Source organism: Cylas formicarius, unplaced genomic scaffold, assembly GCF_029955315.1.
Source record: "Cylas formicarius isolate icCylForm1 unplaced genomic scaffold, icCylForm1.1 PGA_scaffold_7__23_contigs__length_41026272, whole genome shotgun sequence".
NCBI lineage: Eukaryota > Metazoa > Arthropoda > Insecta > Coleoptera > Brentidae > Cylas > Cylas formicarius.
The window spans coordinates 9334694-9361791 of record NW_026844352.1 but is presented as its reverse complement, the minus strand read 5'-3'; the positions used below and the strand labels follow the sequence as shown (position 1 = coordinate 9361791).

The window sequence follows — 27098 nt, the reverse complement described above, 5'->3', positions numbered from 1 at the left end:
TTCTTAACTAGCTACAAAACATCGTCAGTCACAAAAAAGTTTTTTTAATTTGAGCGAAATTAATATCAAAAATTAATTTTATTGAATTTTATTAAATAAATCTGACTACTATTACTACAAACTTTTTTGGGCACACCGAATTTCAAATTTTTCTGACTCAAACGTCCACCAACAAACTATCTTCGCGGTTCTATCGTTAGGAGGTTCTAACGCTTTAGTATCCATTCAGGATGTTCTTTCCTGCTCCCAAAGTATTTGTGGAAACCTAAGTTCAAACATTATAAATAATTGTTTTGTCGGAAAATCATTATAGGGAAAACGCATAATTTTTTAGACAGCAGTGTCGCCGAAATCATTGCATATCGTATTGAAATAATAATTGAAAATTGTGAAAGCGCTTCTTATAGCTTCATTTTAATCATTTACACAACCGGAGAACTTGGCCAACATTAATATGTAATTACTTACAAGCATTGATATCGCTGGGGATTCTTCTGTTGCTCTCGAGCTATTAATGACTTTACCGCCTCTTGGATGGCGTCGTTCTGAAACAAATGACATAATAAAAATGTTGCTGCGGTTGATTCCAAAAACATCATGCGAACTGACGTTTATAGGTTTGTTTTCACATTAATTTGAAACTTGTTTGCGATGTTACTAGTGTGAACAATTGGTCTTTATCGTTTGCATAGGAGCTTGAATTGGTTTTAAACCACTACTCGGTTGTTGCCTCTATATTTCCTAATAGTTTGGCAACGATCAGGGCAGTTGCTGAATAATCTACCAGCAAATTCTTCACATATGTACGGAATACAACCTGTGTTAAGGTTATATATCACGATTGGTTTATGCAACGCATTATAAATGAAAGACTACTGTTTTTTCATCGATCAAAAAGACGTTTCGCATTTCTCTCATGAAAACAAACTTTATATAGACTACTTAAATTTTTAACTCTAAACCAGAACCAGAAATATCTATCATTAATAATTATTAGTACAATGGTTCAGTTTAATAATTTGTCTCCAATCTAAATAAATAATAGATTTAAATAATTCGAGTGAATAGTTTACGTTCTTAATGAAAATTTGTGTCTTTTGTTTTGAGTGTTTCTATTTATAACGATTGTAAGCACGCATCGTAGCTAGGATTATGATTAAGGTGTTTTTTCTAACGTAACATTAAAGATTATTGGCACGTTTTGTATTTCTTTTCTCACTTGGGATATTTTGATCGTGAATAAACTTTTAACGTATTTTCTGACACTCAGGATATCGAAAAATATATTTTGCCAGTGCTTCAACGTTGTTAAGATTCTGAAGTTCAGCGAAATCGAGCTAATTCACAGTCAGCAGGAATTGAAAGTATTGTTGTTTTGCCTCGTAGCGGAAGTGTGGAAAAACAATTTTCTGGTGAGATGGTCCCCGGTGATTATTAGTTTGTTCGAATAGTTCGGAAGACTTGGCAAACATAAACAGCGTCGATTCAAGCGTCGGAAAGCTCTGAGACAGTTTTTTTTGTGTTTTGCTTTCGGCGTAAACCCTAAACTAAATCTTTTCACAATGCGGTTATAAACCGATTCGTGGCTAAATAAATTCGTATCCTTTTAAAGGAGTGAAAATTTCCCCAGAGGCTGTTCGCTTATTAAAAAGTCTCTGGAACACAGTACAATTCGAGAAAGTCGCCTGGTGTAGTAACGATATCTTGTCACAGGGTCGCATGGAGCGGACGGATATAAATTTGCATCATTAAAATATTAGAAATGTCTAGACTCTAGACGGTTACATTTTAATCGCATAATGATATTAGAGATATTGTTCGGCGGGTGTGTATGTTTCGTGCGGTTTCACATTTTCGACATATGAAATATGTTTACATCTTTTTTTGAGACACAGAGTGTTTCTCATAACCGTTGAGCGAGTAAAAGCGTGAAAATTTGAATTTTAAAATTACCATTTCAAAAATGCTATTTTTGAAATATTACTTGATTTTTCATTCTCTAATGGGACACGCTATATAATTATGTACATTATGTTTGACATATTTTAGACTTTTGGAAACAGACAAGTAGGAACCTATTTTATTTGCGTAGAAGTTAGTAAATATTTATATTTTGACCAATCAAAACTTATCGATGCTTTTGACATATTAAACATTAAATGATTATTCAATCTGAAGCATCATATAATACTTCTGGATTCCTCCTGCGTCGGTTTTTTCTGAGTTGAAATTGCTGACGTTTCGCCAATCATCCTGTTGGCTTCGTCAGAGCTTGACTAAAACTGGCTCGTATTTTACTCTGTACCTGAATATATATTCTTTGAGGGGGGCGGAGCTAAATGAGGGGCATAAACACCGTCTCAGATGACTGATATTGGTGACAGGTAAAGGCCTGAGTCGCGGTTAAGACTGTTAGGTTCTTGATAGATTTCTATAGACTCTCGGATTTTTCGTTGGCGATTTTTCGTTGGTAGAAGAACTGATTGCATGCAAGAATTTTAGTTTTATCGAATAAAATTTTATGTCCGGTTTCATGAGTGTGTTCGGTAACACCTGATGAGTTTATTTGTCTTCGTCGTAAGGCTCTTTTGTGTTCTAGTTGATATTTTTCGTCCGGTGTCTCCAATGTATTCTTTGCCGCATATGCATGGAATGCTGTAAACTCCTGTTATGTCAAATAGAATTTTGTCTTTGATGAACCGAAGGTGTTGAGAAATTTTTGGACAAGTGGTAAATCGGGTTTTGACGTTATACTTCTCTAGAACTTTTGATATGTGGTCATTGATGTTTTGAATGTAAGGTAGGACCAAAGTGGCAAGTGTAGAATTGCTTTCGGCCTCATTATTGTTGTGTTATTGTAGTGAAGTATATTTTTTGATGGAACGCTTTAATGTGGAAATTATTAGAGAGAAGAGCAGAGGTAAGGTGTATTCTGGGTTCAGTGACTCGGGCTGAGATAGTTTTACGGCTCTGTAAACAAAAACAACCGATGATTTTTGGGCTGGATGGTGATGTGAGCATGCATTAAGGTATCGGTCTGTGTGCGTAGGTTTCCTGTAAACACCATAAGGCCAAATAACAAAAGTATCATCGTCGTAGCGTTTCCATAATTTTGGTTTTAGATGAAAGGTTTAATCTCCTTTCATTTCATTTCATCAGCTTTCATATAAAACCAAAATTATGAAAACGCTATGTCGATGATACTTTTTTTATTTGGCCTCATGGTCAAGAAACCCTAGTAGATTTTCTTAGACATTTAAACTCTATACACCCTAACATACGTTTTACCATTGAGTTGGAACCTAATAATAACCTTCCATTCTTAGATATTCTTATCAATAGAAAATCAGACATAACATTGGGTCATGGTGTTTACAGGAAACCTGCGCACACAGATCGATACCTTAATCCATGGTCACATCACCATCCGGCCCAAAAATCATCGGTTATCAACTCTCTTGTTTGCAGAGCCGTAAAATTATCTCAGCCCGAGTCACTGAACCCAGAATTAAAACACCTTACCTCTGCTTTTCTCTCTAATAATTTTCACATTAAAGATATTAAGCGTTCCACATATCAATAGTTCTAAAAAAGTATAAAGTCAAAACCACTTGTCCAAATATTTCTCAACATCTTTGGTCCGTCAAAGACAAAAAACCGGACGAAAATTATCAACTAGACTCAAAGAACACGAAAGAGCCTTACGACTAAGACAAATAAACTCATTAGCTGTTGCCGAACACACTCATGAAACTGGACATAAAATTTTATTCGATAAAACTAAAATTCTTGCATTCAATCAATTCTTCTACCAATGAAAGATCCGAGAGTCTATAAAAATCTATAAACAACCTAACAATCTTAACCGCGATTCAGGTCTCTACCCGTCACCAATATGAAAATCAGTCATCGGAGACAGGGTTTATGCCCTTCATTTAGCTCTGCCCTCCTCAAACAGTATATAAGCAGGTACAGAGTAAAATACGAGCCAGTTGCACTCAAGGTCTGAAGCAGCCAACAAGATGATTGGCGAAACATCAGAAGTTTGTGTAAAAAGTATTACAGTAGCCTGTAGAAGTTTCTTTGAAAAACTGACGTTAGAGTTTAAATAAAAAAAATATACACAAAAATTCCTATTAATAGATAACAAAAACAAACATTAAATGAAAATATTGAAGAAATCTCAAAGGAAAATAAATGGCACTTTCTTTCAACCTTCTAATGAACAAAAATTATAAAACCAGTACGCAAAGTCAGGAAAATAGAAAATTAAAAAAAGTGATGATATCAGCGTCAAAAATAACAGCAATACTAGCTTCGAAATCATCGATTGGTTGGTTGGTTGATATTAAAAGAATCCTCCAGCAAATTAAAAAACCCTTAGGAATTGAGATATATGGATGGATGGATGGATGGAATGTTAAGATGCTACAAGAATATGAAGAAGAGCCGCATGGCTAATCGATCAAATTCGGCGAAATAAACATAACACATAAATATTAGAGGCTATAGTAAGAAAAATAGTTTGAAGAAGAGCTGAAAAAACATTGATGGATAGACCAAAAACTGAATACATTAGATGAACAGGAGGGATATATACCTTCAACGGCTTCAGTATTGCACATAAACATATAATGAAATGAGTAGGTTGATCGTATGATGGGATAAACAAATTACCAGTATGTTCCAGGAATCTTGAAAGACCACACACACAGGTGGAGCGACAACTTTCCAAATAAAATGACGTAGAGAAAAACAACAGGAAGAGAAAAAATATTTTGGGTTAAGCAACAAACTATCAAGATGATGATAGAGCTTTGAAATTGAAATAACTTTGAAATAGCATGAAGAAAAATAGCAAGAATATTTTTTTTTTTGAGTTAAGCGACTAAAAATAAAATTATGGCGCTCTTCATTTTTCTTTGCATATCGCTTCATTACGTTTCTATTGTCGCATGACAGATTTTGCTTACGTATTATGCTTAGCTGGTACTAATTATTGCTCTTTTTTTCAAATTAAAGTAAGCGGCAACTTCCCAAATGAGTAGGTGCAACAACTTAGAGAAAAACAGAATAAGATTGTTTTCGTTTCTATTTTCCCTTGACACACTGTATTTAAGTATTATGTTTACCTAGCTATTGCTCATTTTAGAATCAATAGCTTGTAATTTCAAAATAAACTAATCTTAAGAGAAACGTTTCCTTCGAAACATGCCTTTTGTCCCCAAACATACGTGATAAATGACAGAACATTAATCAGCATTTGCAATTTACGCAAACATAACATTCTGCTCGAAAGTCAATCAATAGTGCTTCTGTCGAGGCAATTCAACAAAGCATCTGAACGGAATTTCTCCCGTAATCGCCTATATGTGCTATAAGAGTATTCGAATTCTGGTTATCCGCGGAGAGACAATAAGCCTCGTGAATGCGTTATTGCTTCTTAAATCTGAAATTCTAATTTTGGATGCCAGCAAATAGATCAGGAAAACTTAATGTCTACTAATGTTCAACGTTACTCGTTTCAAACAGCAAAAAATCATAATTAGCTTATTCTTTAATTAAAGAAAATTTTACCATACGTCAATTTCTCCAGTGGCAAATTTTCGGTATGGGACTGCCCTCATCCTGTATAAGAGATTGCGTTTAATGCTAATTCACACAATTGAAACTACATAAATGAAAATGAATTTTTATTTATGCACTTTGCATTGTATTCGACAAATCAAAATTTTCTTTTCCTTTATTTTCGTAAATGTATTTATTTTATCGGACGCGCTTGGTTTACCTGAAACGCAATAACACAGTGTAAGCTACCCAATGTAATCTCGACCAATCTTAAAACGCCCCCCCATTTCGTACCGGAATGTCACGATTTCCAAAACCGATTTAATTCCCGATCGACTTTATCTTTATTTATTATCGGGATTATCGGGTATAATTCAGACCAACTGAGCATGCAGTGGCGTTATAACGGATCGTATTAGAATTTCAAACGGCATCTATAGGAAATGTTCCATCTATCGGATAAATTTCAATGTTTATTGTTATAAGAAGATTTTAATAAATTAAATACCTAATAAATACATGTCAGTAAATTCTTCAAACCATTTGAAACGATGTCTGATAAATTTTGAGTGTTTATTTTTGACTCTCATTATTTATCGGTCTAACCTAAACAGTTATAATTCTGTCATATATTGTGGACCCATAGGAACCCATTTTGGTATCTTTCCGAAGTGAACAGAACGCACACCGCCGAAGATAGTCTGGCTTTATAAAAGTACTGATTAGGTCGGATTTTAAGTAGCTCCGATAGTTTATTTTTGATTGACTAGTTTTGTAGTTGATCTAGCGGGTCGCAGATCGTTGGATTGCCTTTTAATAATCATTAAATGATTATAAAATTATTCATTTGTTTTAAGCACTGTGTTGTGCATTCTTTTAATATGTCCGAGAAGTCTAACCCCGCATAGCCTCGTTCGCCATCAGAACCCGACACTTCGGGTTTCTATTTCTATTTTATTATTTTCATTATATTATTATTTCGTTTATTTCTTACGATCTCGGACATACCCAGGGAAAAATCGAGCCGTTGTTCAAAATTCTACGGGCTCCCAAAGATACATAAGAACAGGGTTCCCCTGGGTCCAATCGTGAGCGCCTTTAACTCACCACTATAGGAAAATATATCGGCAAGTAGATGGAGTAGCAATGAGATCATCTCTCTCACCTGTGATTGCTGACCTCTTCATGATTTACTTCGAAAGGAAAGCAACAGAGACCTGAGGCTAAAACTATGGACAACATACAACAACATGGAAAAGACGAGCTGTGGAAATTCCTAGATCATCTGAATTCTATCCATTCAAGGATTCAATTCACAATAGAACTTGAAGAGGATAATAGTCTGACCTTTCTAGATGTACACATCACATGGACCGAAAATGGACACTTGGAAGGCACTGTCTATAGAAAACCAACACACACCAATAGATATCTGAACGCTGAGTCTCTCCACCACCCATCACGGATACAGGCAGTGGCAAATACTTGTTTGGTCCGTCAGGCTTACAAACAACGAGAACAAAGAAGAAAATTAGTACCTGTCTTCTTCAACACGGCGCACCATCAGCAGGGCAATAAGCAAACAACAGCAGCCGTAACAGAGAGTGCAGGACGAAACCCAAGAGACATCATACATCAAGGGGGTTACTGACAGAATAGGCTGGATATTGCGGAAACACGAGATATCTACAGCGTACCAACCTGAGGCTAAAACTATGGACAACATACGTTGATGACGTATTTGTTGTATGGTCTTTTGGAAAAGACGAGCTGTTGAAATTCTCAGATGATCTGAATTCCATCCATTCAAGGATTCAATTCACAATAGAACTTGAAGAGGATAACAGTCTGACCTTTCTAGATGTACATATCACATGGACCGAAAATGGACACTTGGAAGGCACTGTCTATAGAAAACCAACACACCAATAGATATCTGAACGCTGAGTCCCTCCACCACCCATGACTTATACAGGCAGTGGCAAATACTTGTTTGGCCCGTCAGGCTTACAAACAAGAAGAACAAAGAAGAAAATTAGTAACTGTCTTCTTCAAAACGGCGCACCATCAGCAGGGCAATAAGCAAACAACAGCAGCCGCAACACAGAGTGCAGGACGAAACCCAAGAGAGATCATACATCAAGGGGTTTACTGACAGAATAGGCCGGATATTACGGAAACACGAGATATCTACGGCGTACAAACCTGAGGCTAAAACTATGGACAACATACGTTGATGACGTATTTGTTGTATGGTATTTTGGAAAAGACGAGCTGTTGAAATTCTTAGATGATCTGAATTCCATCCATTCAAGGATTCAATTCACAATAGAACTTGAAGAGGCTAACAGTCTGACCTTTCTAGATGTACACATCACATGGACCGAAAATGAACACTTGGAAGGCACTGTCTATAGAAAACCAACACACACCAATAGATATCTGAACGCTGAGTCTCTCCACCACCCATCACGGATACAGGCAGTGGCAAATACTTGTTTGGTCCATCAGGCTTACAAACAAGAAGAACAAAGAAGAAAATTAGTACCTGCCTTCTTCAAAACGGCGTACCATCAGCAGGGCAATAAGCAAACAACAGCAGCCGCAACAGAGAGTGCAGGACGAAACACAAGAGAGATCATACATCAAGAGGGTTACTGACAGAATAGGCCGGATATTACGGAAACACGAGATATCTACGGCGTACAAACCTGAGGCTAAAACTATGGACAACATACGTTGATGACGTATTTGTTGTATGGTCTTTTGGAAAAGACGAGCTATTGAAATTCTAAGATGATCTGAATTCCATCCATTCACAATAGAACCTGAAGAGGATAACAGTCTGACCTTTCTAGATGTACACATCACATTGGCCGAAAATGGACACTTGGAAGGCACTGTCTATAGAAAACCAACACACACCAATAGATATCTGAACGCTGAGTCTCACCACCACCCATCACGGATACAGGCAGTGGCAAATACTTGTTTGGTCCGTCAGGCTTACAAACAAGAAGAACAAAGAAGAAAATTAGTACCAGTCTTCTTCAAAACGGCGCACCATCAGCAGGGCAATAAGCAAACAACAGCAGCCGTAACAGAGAGTGCAGGACGAAACCCAAGAGAGATCATACATCAAGGGGGTTACTGACAGAATAGGCCGGATATTACGAAAACACGAGATATCTACGGCGTACAAACCTGATTATACCATTGAAGCAATATTAAGAAACCCAAAACAAAAAATTACTTTGGAGAACCAAGGAGTATATAGTGTGGCGTACGGATCGTGCTGCTTGACGTACGTGGTACAGACCAATAGGAGGACTTCAGCCATGCTCGAGGAACATCGATTAGCCATAAGAAATAATCAAACAACATCGGCTTTACTAACCAACCAGCACCAACACTAGACAGGGAATAAGATTGATTTCGGCACTTGTAAACAAATTGCTAACATATCGCTTTCCGGCTGTTTAATGATGCCCAGAACTCATTTTGGGTCAACTGCTATTGCCAGAAAGCGAATACCAAACGCATCGTCGATTTTGTGCGTGTCTCAGCTTGTACACGATATCTATACGAAGCTAGAGTAAGAATATTAATTCCATTTAGTATCTGATTTGTGTGGGGTTAGAAAGTCGCTAGAAAGTGCCACGGAAGACCTTAAGTTACGTTTTAATGATGAACTGCAAGAAGTTATAAGTGGCAGCAATGATCGTAGCAATATTTTTAAGAAAAGAAAGAAATAATTTAAATATATATAAATATAAATATAAAAAAATATAAAATATTTTAAAAGATGGCGAAACGGAAAAGCTAATTGAAAGAAGGTCAGACGAAACCGCCGAACGCGGTATTTTTGCATTACCTACGAATTATTTGACATAATTCATTCCGCTCATGTGGGATTGGACATAAGAGATTAGGAGGTTTGTTTTTTTTTTCAGTTTTTTTAATGGACCCAAGATCTACAAGTACTTTTGCTTATTTCAGTTATGGATTCTAAACTCAAGAGAAAATAGAGTAACATAACACGGCAAATAATTTAGATTTATTTATTACTTCGCAAGCAATGCCAATTAAAAAAGAAAGTTCTAAGGTCCAGTGGTGAAGCCAATTTTGACAAGTGAAAAAAAATCACGTTGTCAAGTAGATTTAATTGACATGCAAAGTGAACCAAACCAAGAATTTTGTTTCATCCTCAACTATCAGGATCATTTAACAAAATTCACCGTACTACGAGCATTGAAAACCAAGACAGCTGAAGAAGCTGCCTATCAGTTATTAGATATTTTCTGTTTTTTAGGGGCACATATGATTCTACAAAGCGACAATGGTAGAGAATTTGCACCCCGTATAATCAAAAATCTTGCTGAAATGTGGCCCGGATTGAAGTTGGTACATGGAAAAACTCGCCATTCGCAGAGTCAAGGGTCCGTTGAGAGATCAAATCAAGATGCATGGGACATGCTGATTACATAGGTGACCGATCAACACACAACGAAATGGTCGGAAGGGTTGCGATTTGTGCAAAGCAGTACAAATCATTCTCTGCATACGGGAATAACTAAAATTCCTTATGAAGCTATATTCGGTGTGCCTCAGAAGATCGGTTTCAAGGATTTGTCACTTTCTGAAGAACTTTTGTCTAACATCGAAACAGAAGAACACTGACAAAAGTTGTGCTATCAGAACAATTCAGACGAAAGTGAAGATAAACATGATGAAGATCAACAGGAGAAAAAAAATGTGTACAGAAAAAACAGAAAATTACATGTAACCGATATTTATGAACAAAGAAAATAATTATTGTACGGGACGATTCTAAAGAAGGACTGGAGAAGCAATCCGAGAAAATGATTGTTATTATCGGAGTATCTCATGTTGACAGAGATAGACTTGCCCCGAGAAAGAAAGCTGTTGTACTCAGTATTAATGACTCTGGACTTTATCAGCTTGGTATGTAATAAACTTATGTCAGCTACATATTTAACATAATTTTTAATTCCTTTTCAGAAACGAAAGATCGACCTTTGCAGTCGTTGTACTGTAGTAATGAGTTTACTTTGCCTGACTCAAAATTTATCGACATTTCTTCGGTTCCGTCAACGTCTGTTTCTTTCCGCACAGCTTCTGGTTTAGCATTTGGATCAAAACAGGCTTTGTACAGTGTAATTGCAAGCGCTATTGCGTCGACAAAAAGTGCGCGTGTAGGACGAAGAAAATAATATGTACCAGCAAATATTACAACAATAGTTCGTGTAAAAATAAGCATATAGATAAGATTGCTGGCTATTCGGTTAAAATATCGGAATTTCAAAAAATATATACTTACATATTCTTATAAACGTAAGTGGTTTTCTGGGCTGATGCCTGGTATTTCTCATTGTCGCTCGAGTAATAATAATGCCGAATCACCTATATTTCTTATCCATTAGTAGAGATTTATGGCTGTTTACATTATTTCCTTGGAAAGTCGTTTGAATTTTGTCTTGCAAGCATTTGTTTCTTTAGCTTTCCGTACCGTATATTTTATTCTGTTGTAATCGCCGACTGTAATTATTTATTTCATCCTATTTTGTCGGTGTTTGCTCCTAACAACTACTAGAGAGCAGTATGAACGTCTTCTATAGGACCGCTGTCTCTCGCTAAGCGGCAATAAACGCAATCGACTTCTGAATAGCAGAGAAAGCACGCCATATTTTAAATCCCACGTGCCCAAACACGTATGATTCAATTAATTTGCAAATTGTTATTAATTTAGCTGCAACAGATATTTAAAATTTAATTTTAATTCTCCCAATTAAACAAAGTAAAATTTTGTCTTGTTTAGAAACAATGCACTGGATTCACAACTGGAGATACATATTTGTAAATTTCATCAAATAATTTATTAATTAACACCAAATCAATAACAATATTAATTTGCAGATCAATTTATTTAGACTTATTTTTTAAGTTAGAAACTGACAGCACTGCAAATAGGAAGTTGTACCTGTCCAGTTACTAGAATATTATTAATTGTTAGTAGTACGCGTAATCATTGACCATTATTTATGCAATGTGTTTCAAAAAACATGCGCCAAAACTCGGCTGGAGTAGACAACATTCCGATAATGAAGGTGATGATAGGCATTTTGATCATTAATTTAGTGTCAATTTTTTAGATCTTTTTTTAATTGTGTATTAAAAGAACTAAAAGTTAATTTCAAGAGTAAAAAAAGGTCTACTTCCAGCGATTTAAATTAATTAACAAATAATAAAAATTGCAAAAAAGTGAGTGGTGTACATTTATTTGACAATACCATTCCTTAAAATACCTGCCGCGGTGGAAGTGGATTTTTCAAATCTAATTAAAGCAAGATTAGCCTATTTCTTTTTTGGATGACGATTCTGACCGAGCTTATAAGAAAAAAATGTAATCGCAAGTAAGTGTAAGTGTGGTGATGAAAGATAGGTGTTTGGTGATTGGTTAGTTAGTGAGATTGCTCATTCTTAATTAAGGAGATTTTACACACACAGCTCCAGCAAAAAATTTTTCTATAAGCAATGTAGAAAAAAAATTTTTCGTTATTGATTTTCCTTTTTGTTTTTTAAATATTATGTGTAACAAGAGTTTAAATTTTAATGACTTATTCCTGGTTCCTATTTCAAGTGTAAATTATCTTCGTGTTATCTACAATTCTTTGGGTATCCTGAACAATCGGTTGGTTCCGTTTTTATTAGCGGCCATTAGGCGCTCCGCTTCAAAGAAAGCACCAACACGCGAACACATCTTTGGCAACCATTTACGTAAGATAATGTAAACGTCGTAGTTTCAGATTTGGAGTCTGAAACAAAAGGCGCTTAAAAAACAAACGTTACGCGTTAAAAGCAAAATTCCACCCCTAAGAAATTTGTCACTGTCTACTGTCGCATTATTCACTGCAAACGTTCTCGAACGTAGGGGTGGCTCGGCGTGAGTCGGGGATATTTGTTTTATGGAGTAAAATAAAAATAACAACCTTTGTTTTTGTTCGTACTACTACATAAATAGTTGCTGTAGATTCTCGCGATCAGTCTATGAAAACTGCACCGCTTCTCCACAACTAAAACAAAATCATCAAATTTATCAAAGGACGAATCGGGTGATTATTACAAAGGAGTTAATTATGAGGGTAATGGTTGTTAAAGGGAGTTAGCTGTGGCGTGCGAGTTATCTTAATTGCTATTTATTCGGCAAAGTTTACACGAACAACTGTTTCCCTTGCAAGCTTCATTAACTATACAACATTTTTTAATGTATTTTGTTATTAAAGGCATTTTATTACTGTCTATAAAGCACGCAATATCGGTTAAAAATGAGTCCTATAGTCCTCTTAGTTTATTTTTATTCATAACGAAATTTATACTAAAAAAAACGATATAGACATAGTACTTTGTTTGTTTGTTTAAAAAAATTAGGCTTGAAATTAACAAAAATAATCATGAAAAGAAAGTCGAAATGAAATTCCCCGGTTAATTGTTAAATTTAAAAATCGTGTTCTTAAAATAGATTCACAAACCGATATTCAAATTCAAATTTCACAATTATTAAAATTAATAAGAATGTTAGCTTTCCTTTGGAATGGAACTACTAGCTGTATGGTACGAGGAAAAGAATTACCAATGGGGCCATGAGAAATTGCTAGAAATTATCAAGATTCTAGACCGCAAGGTACATTTTTAAAGTAATGGCAGTAACAGTTTATGCAGTGCAATAATATCAAGCGCTTCTTCGACTTATAAAAGGAATTTATATTTTAATGTTTAATGTGTTACTTAAAATGTCTGTTTTCCAAAGCCTAGATGCCCTGACGTTTAATAATTATTTATTATTATTAGTAAATTATAATAATTAATACTCCGCAGGAATTGTGGTATTCTGACATTAATATAAATATCAAACTAAGTTAATTGTTTATTTCGCAACATTTCTTAGAATAGTCCCGTGTTTTAAAAATCAGCTAGTTGTGGGCTAAATTTAAACAGAGGTTGTTGATCATTCATTCTATTTAGCACTTTTACATTAGTTGGATTCTTCTGCTTGCGCCGTTGGTACTGCAAGAGATTGGGTGAGTTGGTATTTAGTGGATACAGTTGTTCCAGATATGATTTTTAGCATCTTGCATCTTCTCAGTGAGTGAGTTCATAATAACAGATGCAAATGAAGCTTTTCATGTGGCAGTTATATTAGACTTCTCAACTGAATGTTTCTTGGTATTTTGTTAAACGAGCAACGTTTGTGAAATTTTAGTATTAGTATTAGATTATGCAATCAACAGACTTACAGCCCAATATTAGATTATATTAGCTACTATAAGGAAAATAAAATAAACAAAAACTAAAACCAGCATTTTTTATAACACACTGAATAAAAAAGTCAGTAATCACTAATCTAAATCTAAAATTTTAGTTTTCTGAACTATCTCTTAATTGAGTTAGTGGAATTAAATACCAAATATTTGTGAAATAAGCATTAATATTAAAATTTGATGAAGAATGATTTTAAAAAATAACAAAAGGAGTTACCTCCTCTCTTCCCGAATCTCACGTTTCAAAGTCAAATGTATAAATTCCATGCGTTTTATGATATACACAAGAAGCATGAAAATTTGTTTGAAATTTTTTCAGTTCTGAAATATATTTATGATAAATGGTTGATGATGTAGAACATAGAGTAAGTAGTGCTTTTTTTAACGAGATCCAGCTCGCTAGCAAAGTTATTACAATTCAAATAAAAACTAATCTACCCTAAATATTTGTGAAGTGTTTGTTCTTGAAGATGGTTTGCTTTTATCAATTAGTGTCATAATTTTGGATTAAACAACCGAATTCTGGTAGTCTCTTTAGAAACTCATCACAGGCAGATTGATAGTATTATGTTAAATTCAGTTTCGAGAGCCAAAAACTAGATAGAGTTATTTTAAATTTTCGTTTTGTAGATTTGCCCTTCATATGTAGGTAAAGTGTTGTATCCATGATAACGAGTGGTTCACGTTGAATTGAGTTAAATTAATTACGTTTGACCTTGAAAACTACATGACATAGACAAACAGTTTTAAATAAAGTACGGGGGAACAATCTTAATTCTCTGAAACCTAAGAAACAGTTGCCGATGGGTATAGGAAGATTTATGGAGATTTTGTAGATAAATTATGGTACTTCTTGTCAAATATATATGGTTGCACTAAAAAAGAATAATTTTACTAACTTTTTCTTTCAGAAATGTTAATTTTTGTAGCACCTTGTATGACTTACCATCAACTCATGTATTGGTCATTCAAACAAATGTATTGAGCAGGCCCAATAAATTTTTGTAATAGCTGACATCCGCAGAAACTTATTAAGATTTAATGAAGCGAAGTAAGGGATTAAGCCTAAGGAAATGTTAACAAAGGTTACTCAGAGTTTTGCGTTAAACCATGGTGTTTGATTTGAATTTCCATTATTGTCGACCGCTTCGAGTTGAATCGTCAACCCTACAGGAGCGTAAACATTTCGAAAATATAGATCATGTCTCACTATGGCTATGTACCAAAATTTAAAAAAAGCAATTTAGAGTTATAAAACTTTCAATAGAACACTTTATAACAAATTAAATTATATCGTGTATTACCAAGTCTGGAGATACTTTTCTCGCGATCCACCGATGACGGTTGCCACAAATTTGTGAAAGAGGAAATCAAAATATTTATTATAAATCGGTGTTTTAATATTTTGTTCAGGTTATTTTTTGTATTTAACATCAAATTCTAAACGCTGCGATCAGTTTGTATCATCCAAACTCAGCGCCGTTGACAGTCCTTTTGCTCAATTGTCGATGCAATTTCATCCTAGAGCGAAAGTACTCCATTTGCAAGGAATAAACTAGCTCCCCTATTTTTAGAAACCGGATTCCCTACGGAGGCGCGCCGTCAGTTATTCGAAGTTCGATCAACGTCCCTACTTATTATTCCTCGAATGTAACTCATTTTCTTGTAATAACTCTATCACCGACGATGTCTTTCTCGAACGACATAACGTAAAGCTATCAAACTAAAGCGCTACTTAAATATTAAAGAGAAGTCGCTATTAACGGCTTCGAACTTTATACCTACGATGACAAAATACGAAACTCTAAAGTGAAACTAATCTTTTTGAATTAGCGATTTTGACACTCAAAAGTTTCAGACTTCCGGAAACTGAATACTCCTTTAACGACACTGACAGGAATATACCTTTTACTAGCTGACCTCGTAGTCTATTTAACACGTTTAACAAATCAAGTAGATACGGGGTGGCCCGCTTATTATGGGACGACACATAATCTCAGAATCTGTAAACAATATAAAAACAAGTTTATGTATATAGGTATATTACACAACAGGTGTTTAAATTTAGTAATATTATGTTTACAATTATTTCTAATCCCTTTTGTAAAATACCTATTTATACACCGATCTAGCGTGCCGAAAGTATCATTTTACTACGTCAGTTTCTTTCCTACGGATCCGAGCCACTTCGTTTTCAGAGATATTATCGCACGGTTTGAATTTTGACGTATGTCAATTCTAACAGTCATGTCAGTAAATGTATTCGTGTTTTTTGCAAATATGTACCCAAAAACTAACGGACCTAGAAAAAGTATGGTATGCAACACGTTTGTTAAACTTTTTACGTCACTCGTTTATTAAGCACTCGTTCCGCTCGTACTTGTTGCATAATATGCTATTTCCTACTCCCTTCTGTAAAATATACTATATCCATCAATTTTTCTGGCTGGAAGCGTTTGTATACATTTGCAATTGATTTCCTTGGGTGGTATTTTCAAAAGAAATAAATACAGATTGGTCAAAAACAAAACATTAAAAATTTAAAGGAAAAAATCGTTAGAAGTTATTTTAAAAACAAAGTGCGACTTTGTATGAGGTTCTCTATTACAAAAAGTAGCAGATTTTCAAAGATTTTCCACAAAACATTTGCCCTATATACGCCCATTAATTCGCCGAAAGTATGAACTCGAAATATGGCAGAAATAAAAAACATTTAAGCACTACAGAATTGGCAACTTCGGTAGTTAAGTTATTCTTCTGGTATATACGACGGGTGAGAACACAATGACTTTTGGTGTACAACCCAGAGAAATTGTGGGGCATTGCATGACATTGTCGGAAATTGGAATTGAAGGTATTGGGTATTGGGTATTTGGGCATTGTGGGAAGTAAATTGGTATTATAGACATTGGTATGGGCATTGCGTTGGCATTGTATGGGATTTTGGGCATTGTAAAGGCATTGTCAAACATTTTATCGAGCTGCAGGTGCGCACCTGTGAGCTATTTCCCACGTTTTCCTGAAACCAGCTTAACCTTTATTTCGTATCCGTACATCAGTACGTTGCTGCGTAATGTGCAGCTTGTGCAAATTTTTATTTCTATCAAGTTAAAAATTAGCACGGCAAGCAAAAAAAGCAACCTTGCAGACCAAATAAAAGTATCGGAAAAAGTTCGGAACATACACAATATAATAATGAAAATACTAAGTTGTTATGTTTATTCCATTCTTGTTTTTTTTTTCATAATATTTAACTTTCTCGCGATGTAATAACTAGTGCAATAAATTCTTTATCTTGACGATATTTTGATTCGCCGTTACAGGTCTGGAGTCATATACTACCCTGTTTTTTTCTGTTTTAATAGCAAGAGTCACTTCTTCTAGGGTAATTTAGGAACAAAATATTGTGGATGAATAATTTTAAACTTAAAAAACTGCCAAAGTTCCGTGGGAAATTACCACGCCACTGTTGATGGATGACCTTACGTCATTAATAAAGACTGTTTCAACAGATATGATCGTATGAAAGTATTAAAATATAACATAAGAAAATAACATAGCGATGGAACCAAAACTTTTCTAAAATTCATGAATTGTAAAAACTTGGATTTTATGAAAAAAAAAACAGATTTTTATGAAATAATTTACAAAACTTTTTTCTTATTTTTGTTTCTTGGAATTTGAAGATATTCAGTTATAGAAAGTCAAAACTTGACTTTCCGTTTTATAGGAAATTAGCACTTAAATGTGTTCTTTTTTTCTATTTTAACTGAAATGTTTTTGTGCAATAAATAGCATTTATTATTTATTACATTTTTCGTTAATGTCAAGAGTTTTCAAAATATTGGCTTTGGGTACGTTTAAAAAAAGGTGATGGGTCTATCAATTAAAAAAGGGAGAATTGTAAGAGTCATTGCAAGGGAATTGTGGGCATTGTAAGAGCATTGTGAAGAACTGCAGTGCATTGTGGGGAAGTTTAAAGGTGGGGGGTGGGGGGCAGTGGAGGGAATTATAGAAACTGGGATACATTATATGATAATTTTTGGGGCATTATTGCATATAATGCGTTTTGGTGTATATGAAATGATAATCTTGTCACCCAAACAAATTGAAATAATACAACAAAATAACAATAAGAATAAAACACCCTTATAATCGATGACACAAAACTTCCAAACTTAGTGATTTACAGACGCACCCACAGTCAAAATAGAGACGTCCCTGTAGCCCTCGGTTGTTTTTTCACCATGTTTCGCCGCCATCGGCGTAGCTAGTCGACTAATAATAAAACATAAAACCCTTATAGCATTTTAACATTAGGAAATGTTTTATTGCAAATATTTCGAAATATACAATTTTTACACCTTATAAAAATGGAGCGTTTCCATTAAAAAATATATATTTTTTATGATTTTTTCATTTAAACTTTTTTCATTTAATATTAGTTTTTCCCCTTTTTGTATTTATTTATTGTTAAAATATCTCTACAGATCACTAAATTAGATCCTCTTTTGCATGGAAATTAACTTCAAATTCAAAGGAATTCAGTCTGATATATCGATTTAGACCCGTGAAAGTCACTATTGTCAAAAACGATATGACCTAGGTTAGGGTATTCAAAAATCATTTGATTTACAGGGTAACGTAAATTACATGTGTCATATAAATAGGCCACCCTATACATGCGGAAAGTTTATAAAGGGCATTCCTAAATTAATGCAAGAAAGTTTTATGGCAGATGCAAGGTATTAAAATTCTACGGAAAAAAGTATTTTTTGTGCAAAATTTTTGAAGTTGGTTTTTTATTTTTTTACATGAAAATGTTGCATAGTTCTGAAAGAAGTTAAGAGATCGACTTGTTCAGAGAATTAGGAAATTTTAAAAATAATTTTTATTAGGATAAAGCAGTGGTGCACCATTTTTATCGTTAAAACATTCCATACAAATTTCGTATGAATGCAAATAAAATAAAACATATTCCGCAGTATAAAATGTGATGAAAGGTTTGAACAAAAATTGAATACTTAGAATTTCAACACCCTGTGTCTCGGAAAAGAAGCGAATTTATAGGAAGCTAGAACCAAATCCAAATCCAAGAATTAGGACAAAATTTAATAATAAACTAAAATTCTTTCATTGCTTAAACGAAGAGACTTTGTTTTACATATTTAAACTAAAAATAGTTGCAGCTTAAAAGTGTTGAAATTTTTGTTTCCTTTATTTTTGAATCTATTTTAGTTGAGACTTTTTGAGAGTTCGGAAATGTTATTTTTGATGGATAAACTAGAATGAAGTGCCTTGTTATTTCTTTTATACTTATAGAACGTTCAATCTAGAGCATTATAGTAGTAAAGCATTTCAATTAAGGAACTTATATTTTACACATAACGTAAATGTTGATTTTGTTGCTTTACTAATGAACAAGTGTACATCAAATAAATATCTAAAATATATTTAATTTCTTTAATTAATTAGTTAATTTAATTACAACAGAGAGACAGAGGCTAAAGCTCGGAACGAAACGTGATTTGTTCCGAATTCTGATATAAATAAAATAATTTACACTGCAATTGTTAAATTCTATAGAAAGAAAATGTGCGTAAAGATTTCGTGTCGAAAAATAATAATTATCTAGTGAGAAATATTCCACATATGATAATCCTTGGCTGCTTCTGCTGTTTATACCTAACGGACATGTTATTAATAATATTTTTGATCATTTTATGATAATGGAAATGTTATTACCTGGCGAATCAGGAAGTACCTTCCATCTAAGTACAGAGGCCATTGTTGTCTTCATTTTTGGCGCCAAACGTTTAGAGTTACTTTGCAGGTAAATTCAACAAAGCTTCATACCCATTGAATATCAGGAGGAACATATTTCTGTGACAGAATATACCTTTTCCGGGGAACAGGTGCCTAATTTTCCTATAAAACATCGCTTTAAAAATGTTTGAAGGTCACTTTGCAAATTTATTAAACGACATCGTTTTAGTAGCATCGTTATCGTGTAGCAAAAGAAAATTTCTTACCCAAGCCGTGCGTGGAACAAAGGCCGAACACACGTCAGGACTAGGCGGTCTAAAGCCGAGGAATGTTAATTTAATTCGTGTCACACACTACAGAAATTAGCGAAGTTAATGGCCGTTGCGAACATGCCGCCAACAGAATGCGATGTTTTTTTTTTATTTGGACGACCCGAATTCAAACACCGCTCCGTTTGTATTCTGCGGTCATTTGGTTGCTAGTCGAAACGCAACATCAATTTAACATTAAAGATACATCCATCTAAACCACACGCGGGCGGTCATCCTGCAAAATATCGTAGCGGCTCATGGTGGGACCAAACGCATGAAATTGACCAAGAATTATGGTAAGCATTAAAGCTTATATTGTTGTATTTTGGAATATGTTTTTTTTTTAATTTAACGGTCATCACGCTGTCAGCGAAAACGTGACGCTGCTAGGAGATTTGCGAGTGTTTAATAAACGAGTGACTTAAAAAGTTTACCGAACGTGTTGCATCTACAACCCTTAGTTTTGGGATACATTTTCGCAAAACAAAACGAATACATTCACTGACATGACCGTCAGAATTGACAAATGTCAAAATTCAAGGCGTTGGAAATCATCCGATTGCTCCCAAACCCGTGTGGTATAATCCCGGACATGTCCGAAGTGGCTCGGATCCTTGGGAAACGAAACTAACGTGGTAAAGTAACGCTTCCCGCACGCTAGAGCGGTGTGTAATTAGGTATTTTACAGACGGGAGCAGAAAAAAATCATTACAATAAAAAATCGTCTTTATTAAAATAAATGTTTTTAATATTTTTCTTCTAACTAAGTAAAGATAAGTCGTTTAAAAGATCTCCAGGTAATTTAGGAGCTTTATATGAAAACGATCTTTGAAATAAGCGTGTTGAAGATAATTAGTCGCTCACATAGCGATAAATTAAGGTTGGAACCCATTATTACACCATTTGGGTAGAATTTTCTAAGCATTCGATAGTAGTATTGACAGAATCACTTGATATGTTTTGCGAATCGTAGTCTTGCATACATACATAGCACTAAATTTGTTGTTATAGTTGTAAATATTATGGCCAATCACGTATTGATATTAGGAATAGAGAATTTAGATTCTCTTTAATATTTTGTATAAAGATTATTAAATGTGTTGTATTTGTTGTAACCAATGAAAATTGAGTATTAGTAAAATATATTATATTATTTTACCCAATAATGATTATTGTCAAAGTAAATTTGATGGTTATAGACCGGCAAATTCGAAAATTTAGTTGCAGTAAAAAAATTACCCCAATGTACGCATTTTTGCAAACTTTAATATTTGTTTTATCACGCCGACAATCCAAAACCAAGGTAACTTGGAAAAAAATATTTACATTACTAAGGTTACCGTGATTATTTTTGTCAACCAAAATTTCGATTCTATGTGGCTGCAGGAAATGTGCGAACGTGTACTGAAACTCGTGAGGCGCAACGACGACATTTGTTTTCCCACGTTGGTGTTAACCGTAATGATCGTAAATACTGGATATTTGTTCTTTTGGGGTGAAAGGCCTCATGTGTGGGAGGGTTGCAGCTGACAGTGTCTGTCGCGCTTTCGGTTCAATTGCGAAGTGAGAAAAATAACAGCCACTGGGTAAAATGCTGCAAGTTAAAACTTAGAGAAAAACTGCGCTTCACCAAAGCACAAAGTTCAAAAGCGACTGCCGACTTACATACATGAAAAAGGTTCGGAAAACCATGTGCTAATATTTTTCGCGACATCATTACTATGCTGAATGTCGATTGCAAAGCCAATTTTTTATTTTTCTTGTTAAATGTATATTGTAATCTTGTAGAATTTAATAAAATCCTAACAAGTAGAGTAATGGCCAATTCTAATTTGATTTATTTCAAACTAGAATAAGGATTAATCAGTAACCCAAATTACCACATGAATTGCTTATAACGCCATAAACATGAAATATTTTTATCTAGAAACTTTATAGTTTACTGCACGTTTGCAGACCTCTTAACGAGGTTCGTGAGACTTTCTTATCCGTTGCAGTTTACTTCGAATTCGGTTTATCCCCTTTAGTGCGCCCGTATCAAATTCGGATGGAATAACGTAGAGATAAAACCTGGTTTAGTCTGTCAAGCGGCTGCTTGCTTTTAAAATTTTTATAAGGATTTACTGGAGTCTGCACTGAGTGCACTGCCACTGCTCCAACTAGGCAGTAACGAAATAAAAGGATAAAGAGAAACGCAAATTCGAGTGAATACCGGATTGACAAAAATGATTTTCATCAAGTGGTGGAAACTCCAGTGGGCATTTGTAGTTGGCGCTTATCACTTGGTGCTGGACTAAATATCCAGATTGGAAAGACTGAAGACAACCACACTTTGTATGTACACACGATGCGATTGGTTTTTCTTTTTTTGGCATCATTTTGCTCCAATACGCCAATACATTTTGTCTTAAAATTAACAAAGGGATCATTCCTTAAATTTACGCCATATACTTAATCAACCCTCTGTATAATAAAAGTTATACATACAGTTTAAAATATATTTTTCTATGTTGAGTGCCGACCGTGCCCGCTAGGTTTTTTTATATTTTATTACATTACATTATTAATTTGTGAAAAAATGTATATACTGTACGATCTGTCGACCAAGAAAATCATATTTGTTAGGAATGTTCCAGGAAAACGAGAAAATAAAAATAATTTTCCATGCACCAACAAGCCTCCAGCCGAGCCGTTGGAAAGAACTTGCCTTACGCCGAACATAAACTGAACCTCGTTAAAATTGCCAGGGGAATTGTTTTTCTCCTTATCGGTGTTTTGCCTTTTATTTCATTCAAACAAGAGGGTATTTTAGTGGACGCGTGTTTTCATACGAACTGACAAACCGAAAGGACCGCAAATTTAGTCAAGGGAAAATGGGTCAAATGCGAAACTTTTGCATGGACGAATTTTAAATGATCGACGTGTGATGTTCGAGCGATTCATTTTACCCTGTAATTGGGCTTTGAAATTGGATGGAAAGTGTTGACTGAAAACAGTTGACAATTGGGTCTTTTGAATTTTAATTTTCAAAAGTGTTTCGCCAGGCATTCTGCTAAAATTATCTCCATTTTGAATGTAGTAATGTGATTGTATTTGTTCAAGTTTATAAAAATTTCAAAAGTACATAAGTAATTGAAAATATGTATTATAAACTACCCATTATTACATTTATACAGTGGCGAATATTTCACTAAAGAAATTGTTAACATGGATATACGATAGAATTCTAGATAATATGCCTGAAAAAAAAGATAAAAGCTTTTACCTCAACAGAACCCTAGATTCTACTGAGTACATAACACTTAATTAAGCTTGAGTTGCGGAACTTGTCTGCTACCTTAGGTATTATTTATTTTACAAATAACACAGACAAAGTAAAACATATAATCCTAGCCTACAAAAATAAACGGACCAAAAGAAGGAAAAAGGAACCAAATCAATGGATTCCATTTGATTCAATTTGCTTTTAGCTATAGTTTTAAAGTTGGTCAATGACTGTGGGACAATTTTCCACTAACGAAATAATTTATAGCCGAACCCTTTAGATGTAATATTTTTCATTTCAGCAGGAATTATGTCATATAATTGATTTCTAACAAACAGAAATGTTGGCTGTACCATCCTATTCTTTGCAAATTGTTGTGTTAACTTTTCTTTCGTTTTTTCTCTAGAAAAGTAATTATATGGTATGTGGTTGTGGAATAATGAGTTTTTCCGCATATGAATCTCAGTTGCTTTATAGTATAGTTGCCGAATAATTAATACCTGCATTACATAAATAGTTGATATGAGGGATATTGTCGGTCAAGTTGAAATAAAACTTTCAGGGCTCTTTTTTGAATTACCTCTAATGGTTTTATGTTACTTCATATGTACTGCCTCAGCTGATAATGCCGTATAGTAAAAGTGACTGGACCAGTGCAAAGTGGAAGGAAAGAATTTTTTTATTGAAAGAATTTGTTTCGTTTGCTTAAAAATATATACTAGGATCTGATTTTTTAAACTAGTGTTTGAAATGAATATCCCATTTCAGATGACTGTCCAATGGTATCCCAAGATATTTGAAACTGTTTTTTATTTCTATTTGCCACAATTCAGATCTCTGTGTCAGGTAAACCTCATTAATGTCACCTGGTAATGTTAAGGCGTTATTAGAAAAGGGTACATACACTGCTTTTTTGCAAATATATGGTAAATGTTCATCAAACCAGTTGATTATTGCACAAAGATCTACCTTAACTTGTAATTCTGCATTATTCCAAGTGTCGGCTTCCATCATTAGGACTGTATATGTTCCATTAGTATTCATCGAAAGTAAATCATTTAGGTAGATATTGAATACAATGGGACCTAAGACTCTTCCCTGTGGTATTCCACAGTGAACAGTTTGCTTGCTACTGATTGTTTTCTGTTATGGCGGTAGCTTTTGAATAATAATGCAATTGCAGCTGTACTTTGATTTTGTGTAAAACTGATTTTTAGAAATAAGTTTTTTGTGTGGAAGGTATTTTCTCAATCTTATTTTAATAACTTTCTCGAATATTTTACTTACATTTGATAAAATACTGATGGGACGATAATGAGCCCCAGTATTTGATCACCTGCTTTGTATATTGGACTAACAGAAGCCTCTTTAAAGTGTTGGGGACCTTTACCTGTAGAAATTATTATATTTATTATATACGATAGTCGTTGGCGTATTTGTTTGGCAATCTCTTTTAGAATCTCAACATCAATTCATCCTCTCTAGGTGTAGTGTTCTTCTTCAGTTGGCTAATAATTTTTTCAATCGCACCAACACCCGTTTCTTCAATAAACATCGAGTCTCTGATGTTAATATGATTTTCTGAAAAGTCAATGGTTCTGGTTAAGAAAATTGCTATGTCGTAGGGATCAAATAATATCCTTTCTAAGTCTTGAACCTTATTAGTCTCATCAGAGTTTTTTCTACTTTTATGAGACAAATACGGATTTACAGTTTCCCATATATTTTGGGGGCTACGTTTGATTTGGTGTATGTGTATGTTTTTGTAAAAGTTATTTTTTAGTTTCCTCATAAGATTTATTATTTTAGTTGATTGATTTTCCATCGCTAGAACGACTGATCAGCGTCAGTCTTACAAAATACTAAAGTGAAATTTTCATTTTTAGCTAGGGTTTTTAATTTGGGCATAATTTTGTATATAATATATTTCTCATTATCTTTACTTTTTCCGTTATTTTTATTTAAAGGTAACATTAGTAATGTCGGAAAATGATCAGTAATGTGAGACTGTAATACAACTGGCTTCAAAGTTATCAAAAATTTTAGTCTTTACAAAAATGTAATCTAGACATGACTTGCTGTCATTTTTATGTCGGGTATAAACATCGTATTGTTGTATATACGTATTTAGTTCGTTTATAAATTCTGACTTTAAGATAGTGTGTGGTTTATAGATGGCCGAAAAACCAATCGATTTAATGCTTTAGTTGAATTCTAATTATTCTAACACCGAAAATTAAATAAAAAGAAAATTCAAAATTATGTTTTCCTACACATAAGCTAATACGCCATCATTTTAATTTACGCTACCTTCACTACATATATTTTTTGTACCCATCTAAGCAGAAAATATCGATATTTCCTGGTTTTCATGTTTTAGTTAAAACTATAATATCAAATGCGTTTTTAAACTGGGGAAAGTTCTTCTTCTTGAAATGCTCTAAAATGCTGTTTTGCCGGGTCGCTATCAAAAACTGAGTTTGTTTGGTCTATACAATCTGCTATAGTGGTACGAACTTCGGTTAATCTGAAATCTCTAACGTAGTATACTGGTCCATTTTTTACTTCAATAAAACAAAAGAAAAGCAACAAAGAAATGTTATCAAAATAAACAAATTAGCGAATATGACCAGTTGAGTACAAATTAATACGCAAACAATAACATAGTTTTTCTTTATCTTCCTTGTAGTTTTGTCGACCTAAAACTTGGGGCTGTAACTTCCCTTTCCTGGTAACTCTCTTAATTGATAGTGTTTGCCCTTTTCCCTTCCTTCCTTCCTTCATTTTGTTGTATAGTTGTTCTACCCTCCCAATTTTTGTCTATATATGTTGCGTACTTCTCAGCTTCTTTATTTTAATTATCTTCTACACCATCAATGTAGTAACTGTATAAGTCTGTCCGTTAATAATTAAGTTATTGCCTTTTTAGCATCAAAATTCCGTAATCTAGCGTTTTTCAAATGATTTTTGAAAAGGAGAGGTCGTTAGAAATGACAATCTCCTTCCTTTCAAGTTCTTTGCAACCTTGAAGATGTCAATCTTTCTAAGATAGGAGATACATTCTATAATAATATGTTGTCTAGCATGTGTACTGATAGTGTAAATATTATTAATTTCTTCTTTATTTTTAGATTTTTGTTTAATCTGTATACTGTTTAAGATAAAATGTTCTCTTTGCTGACTTCAAAGCTAAATACTATCATATTATTCTTCCTAATATTCCTTTTTAAGAAAATAGACTTACAAATGTATGAAAAGTTTCTATTCTATTCTATTTCAATTTTCAATAAATCAATGTTGCATATGTTTTCAAGTTACTATGTAATATAAAGGGTATTTAATATCTCTCGTAACTCCAACAGTTAAGGGTATGAAACTCGTGCCTCACAACATATCTTGATTTTTGACATGTTTTATTTAAATCGGTTGATACATGTACCTTTCAATAGGGAAAAAAAATCAGTTTCTTCTGATTAGTGTATTTTATTATGTTCCGCTACAGCCCTTAGCCAACATTGTGCTCCGTCGTGTAACCTTTCTTTCTGTTACTTTCCTGATTGTTATTCATCCATTAATGAAAAATAGCCTCCTGTTCTTAGGATTAAAATTAATTTTACGTTATTATGATTAGTTGTTGTCTAGTAAATAATTCCAGCAAGATGAAACCATTTCACGGGCCTTGTAATATTATTTTAACGATGCGTAATATCCAACACGGTACACGGCGATGCTATTCATAATAATCCGATGTACTAAAACCACCAATAAATCATCAAGGATTATATTATGCGAAAATTTCCAGGAGAATGTGAAAAGGATTGGATATTGATGGGGGGCTGTCAAAATGCG

At 34.1% G+C, this 27098-nt stretch overlaps 1 protein-coding gene and 1 long non-coding RNA gene across 3 annotated transcripts in view; both read right to left on the bottom strand.

Moving 5' to 3' along the window:
- The window catches only part of LOC132705243 (head-specific guanylate cyclase), a 199471-nt gene that overhangs the window by 94998 nt on the left and 77375 nt on the right, over positions 1 to 27098 (bottom strand). For both annotated transcript variants that reach the window (XM_060675723.1, XM_060675724.1), the window contains exon 3: positions 469 to 545. In XM_060675723.1, coding sequence (XP_060531706.1) covers positions 469 to 545 — 77 coding nt within the window. The remainder of the gene's footprint in view (positions 1 to 468; positions 546 to 27098) is intronic.
- On the bottom strand, positions 19506 to 20065 carry LOC132705257 (uncharacterized). Its single transcript, XR_009619366.1, has 3 exons — positions 19940 to 20065; positions 19653 to 19835; positions 19506 to 19592 (listed from the first exon to the last, which is right to left on the bottom strand). It is a non-coding gene; the product is annotated as an uncharacterized LOC132705257 (long non-coding RNA).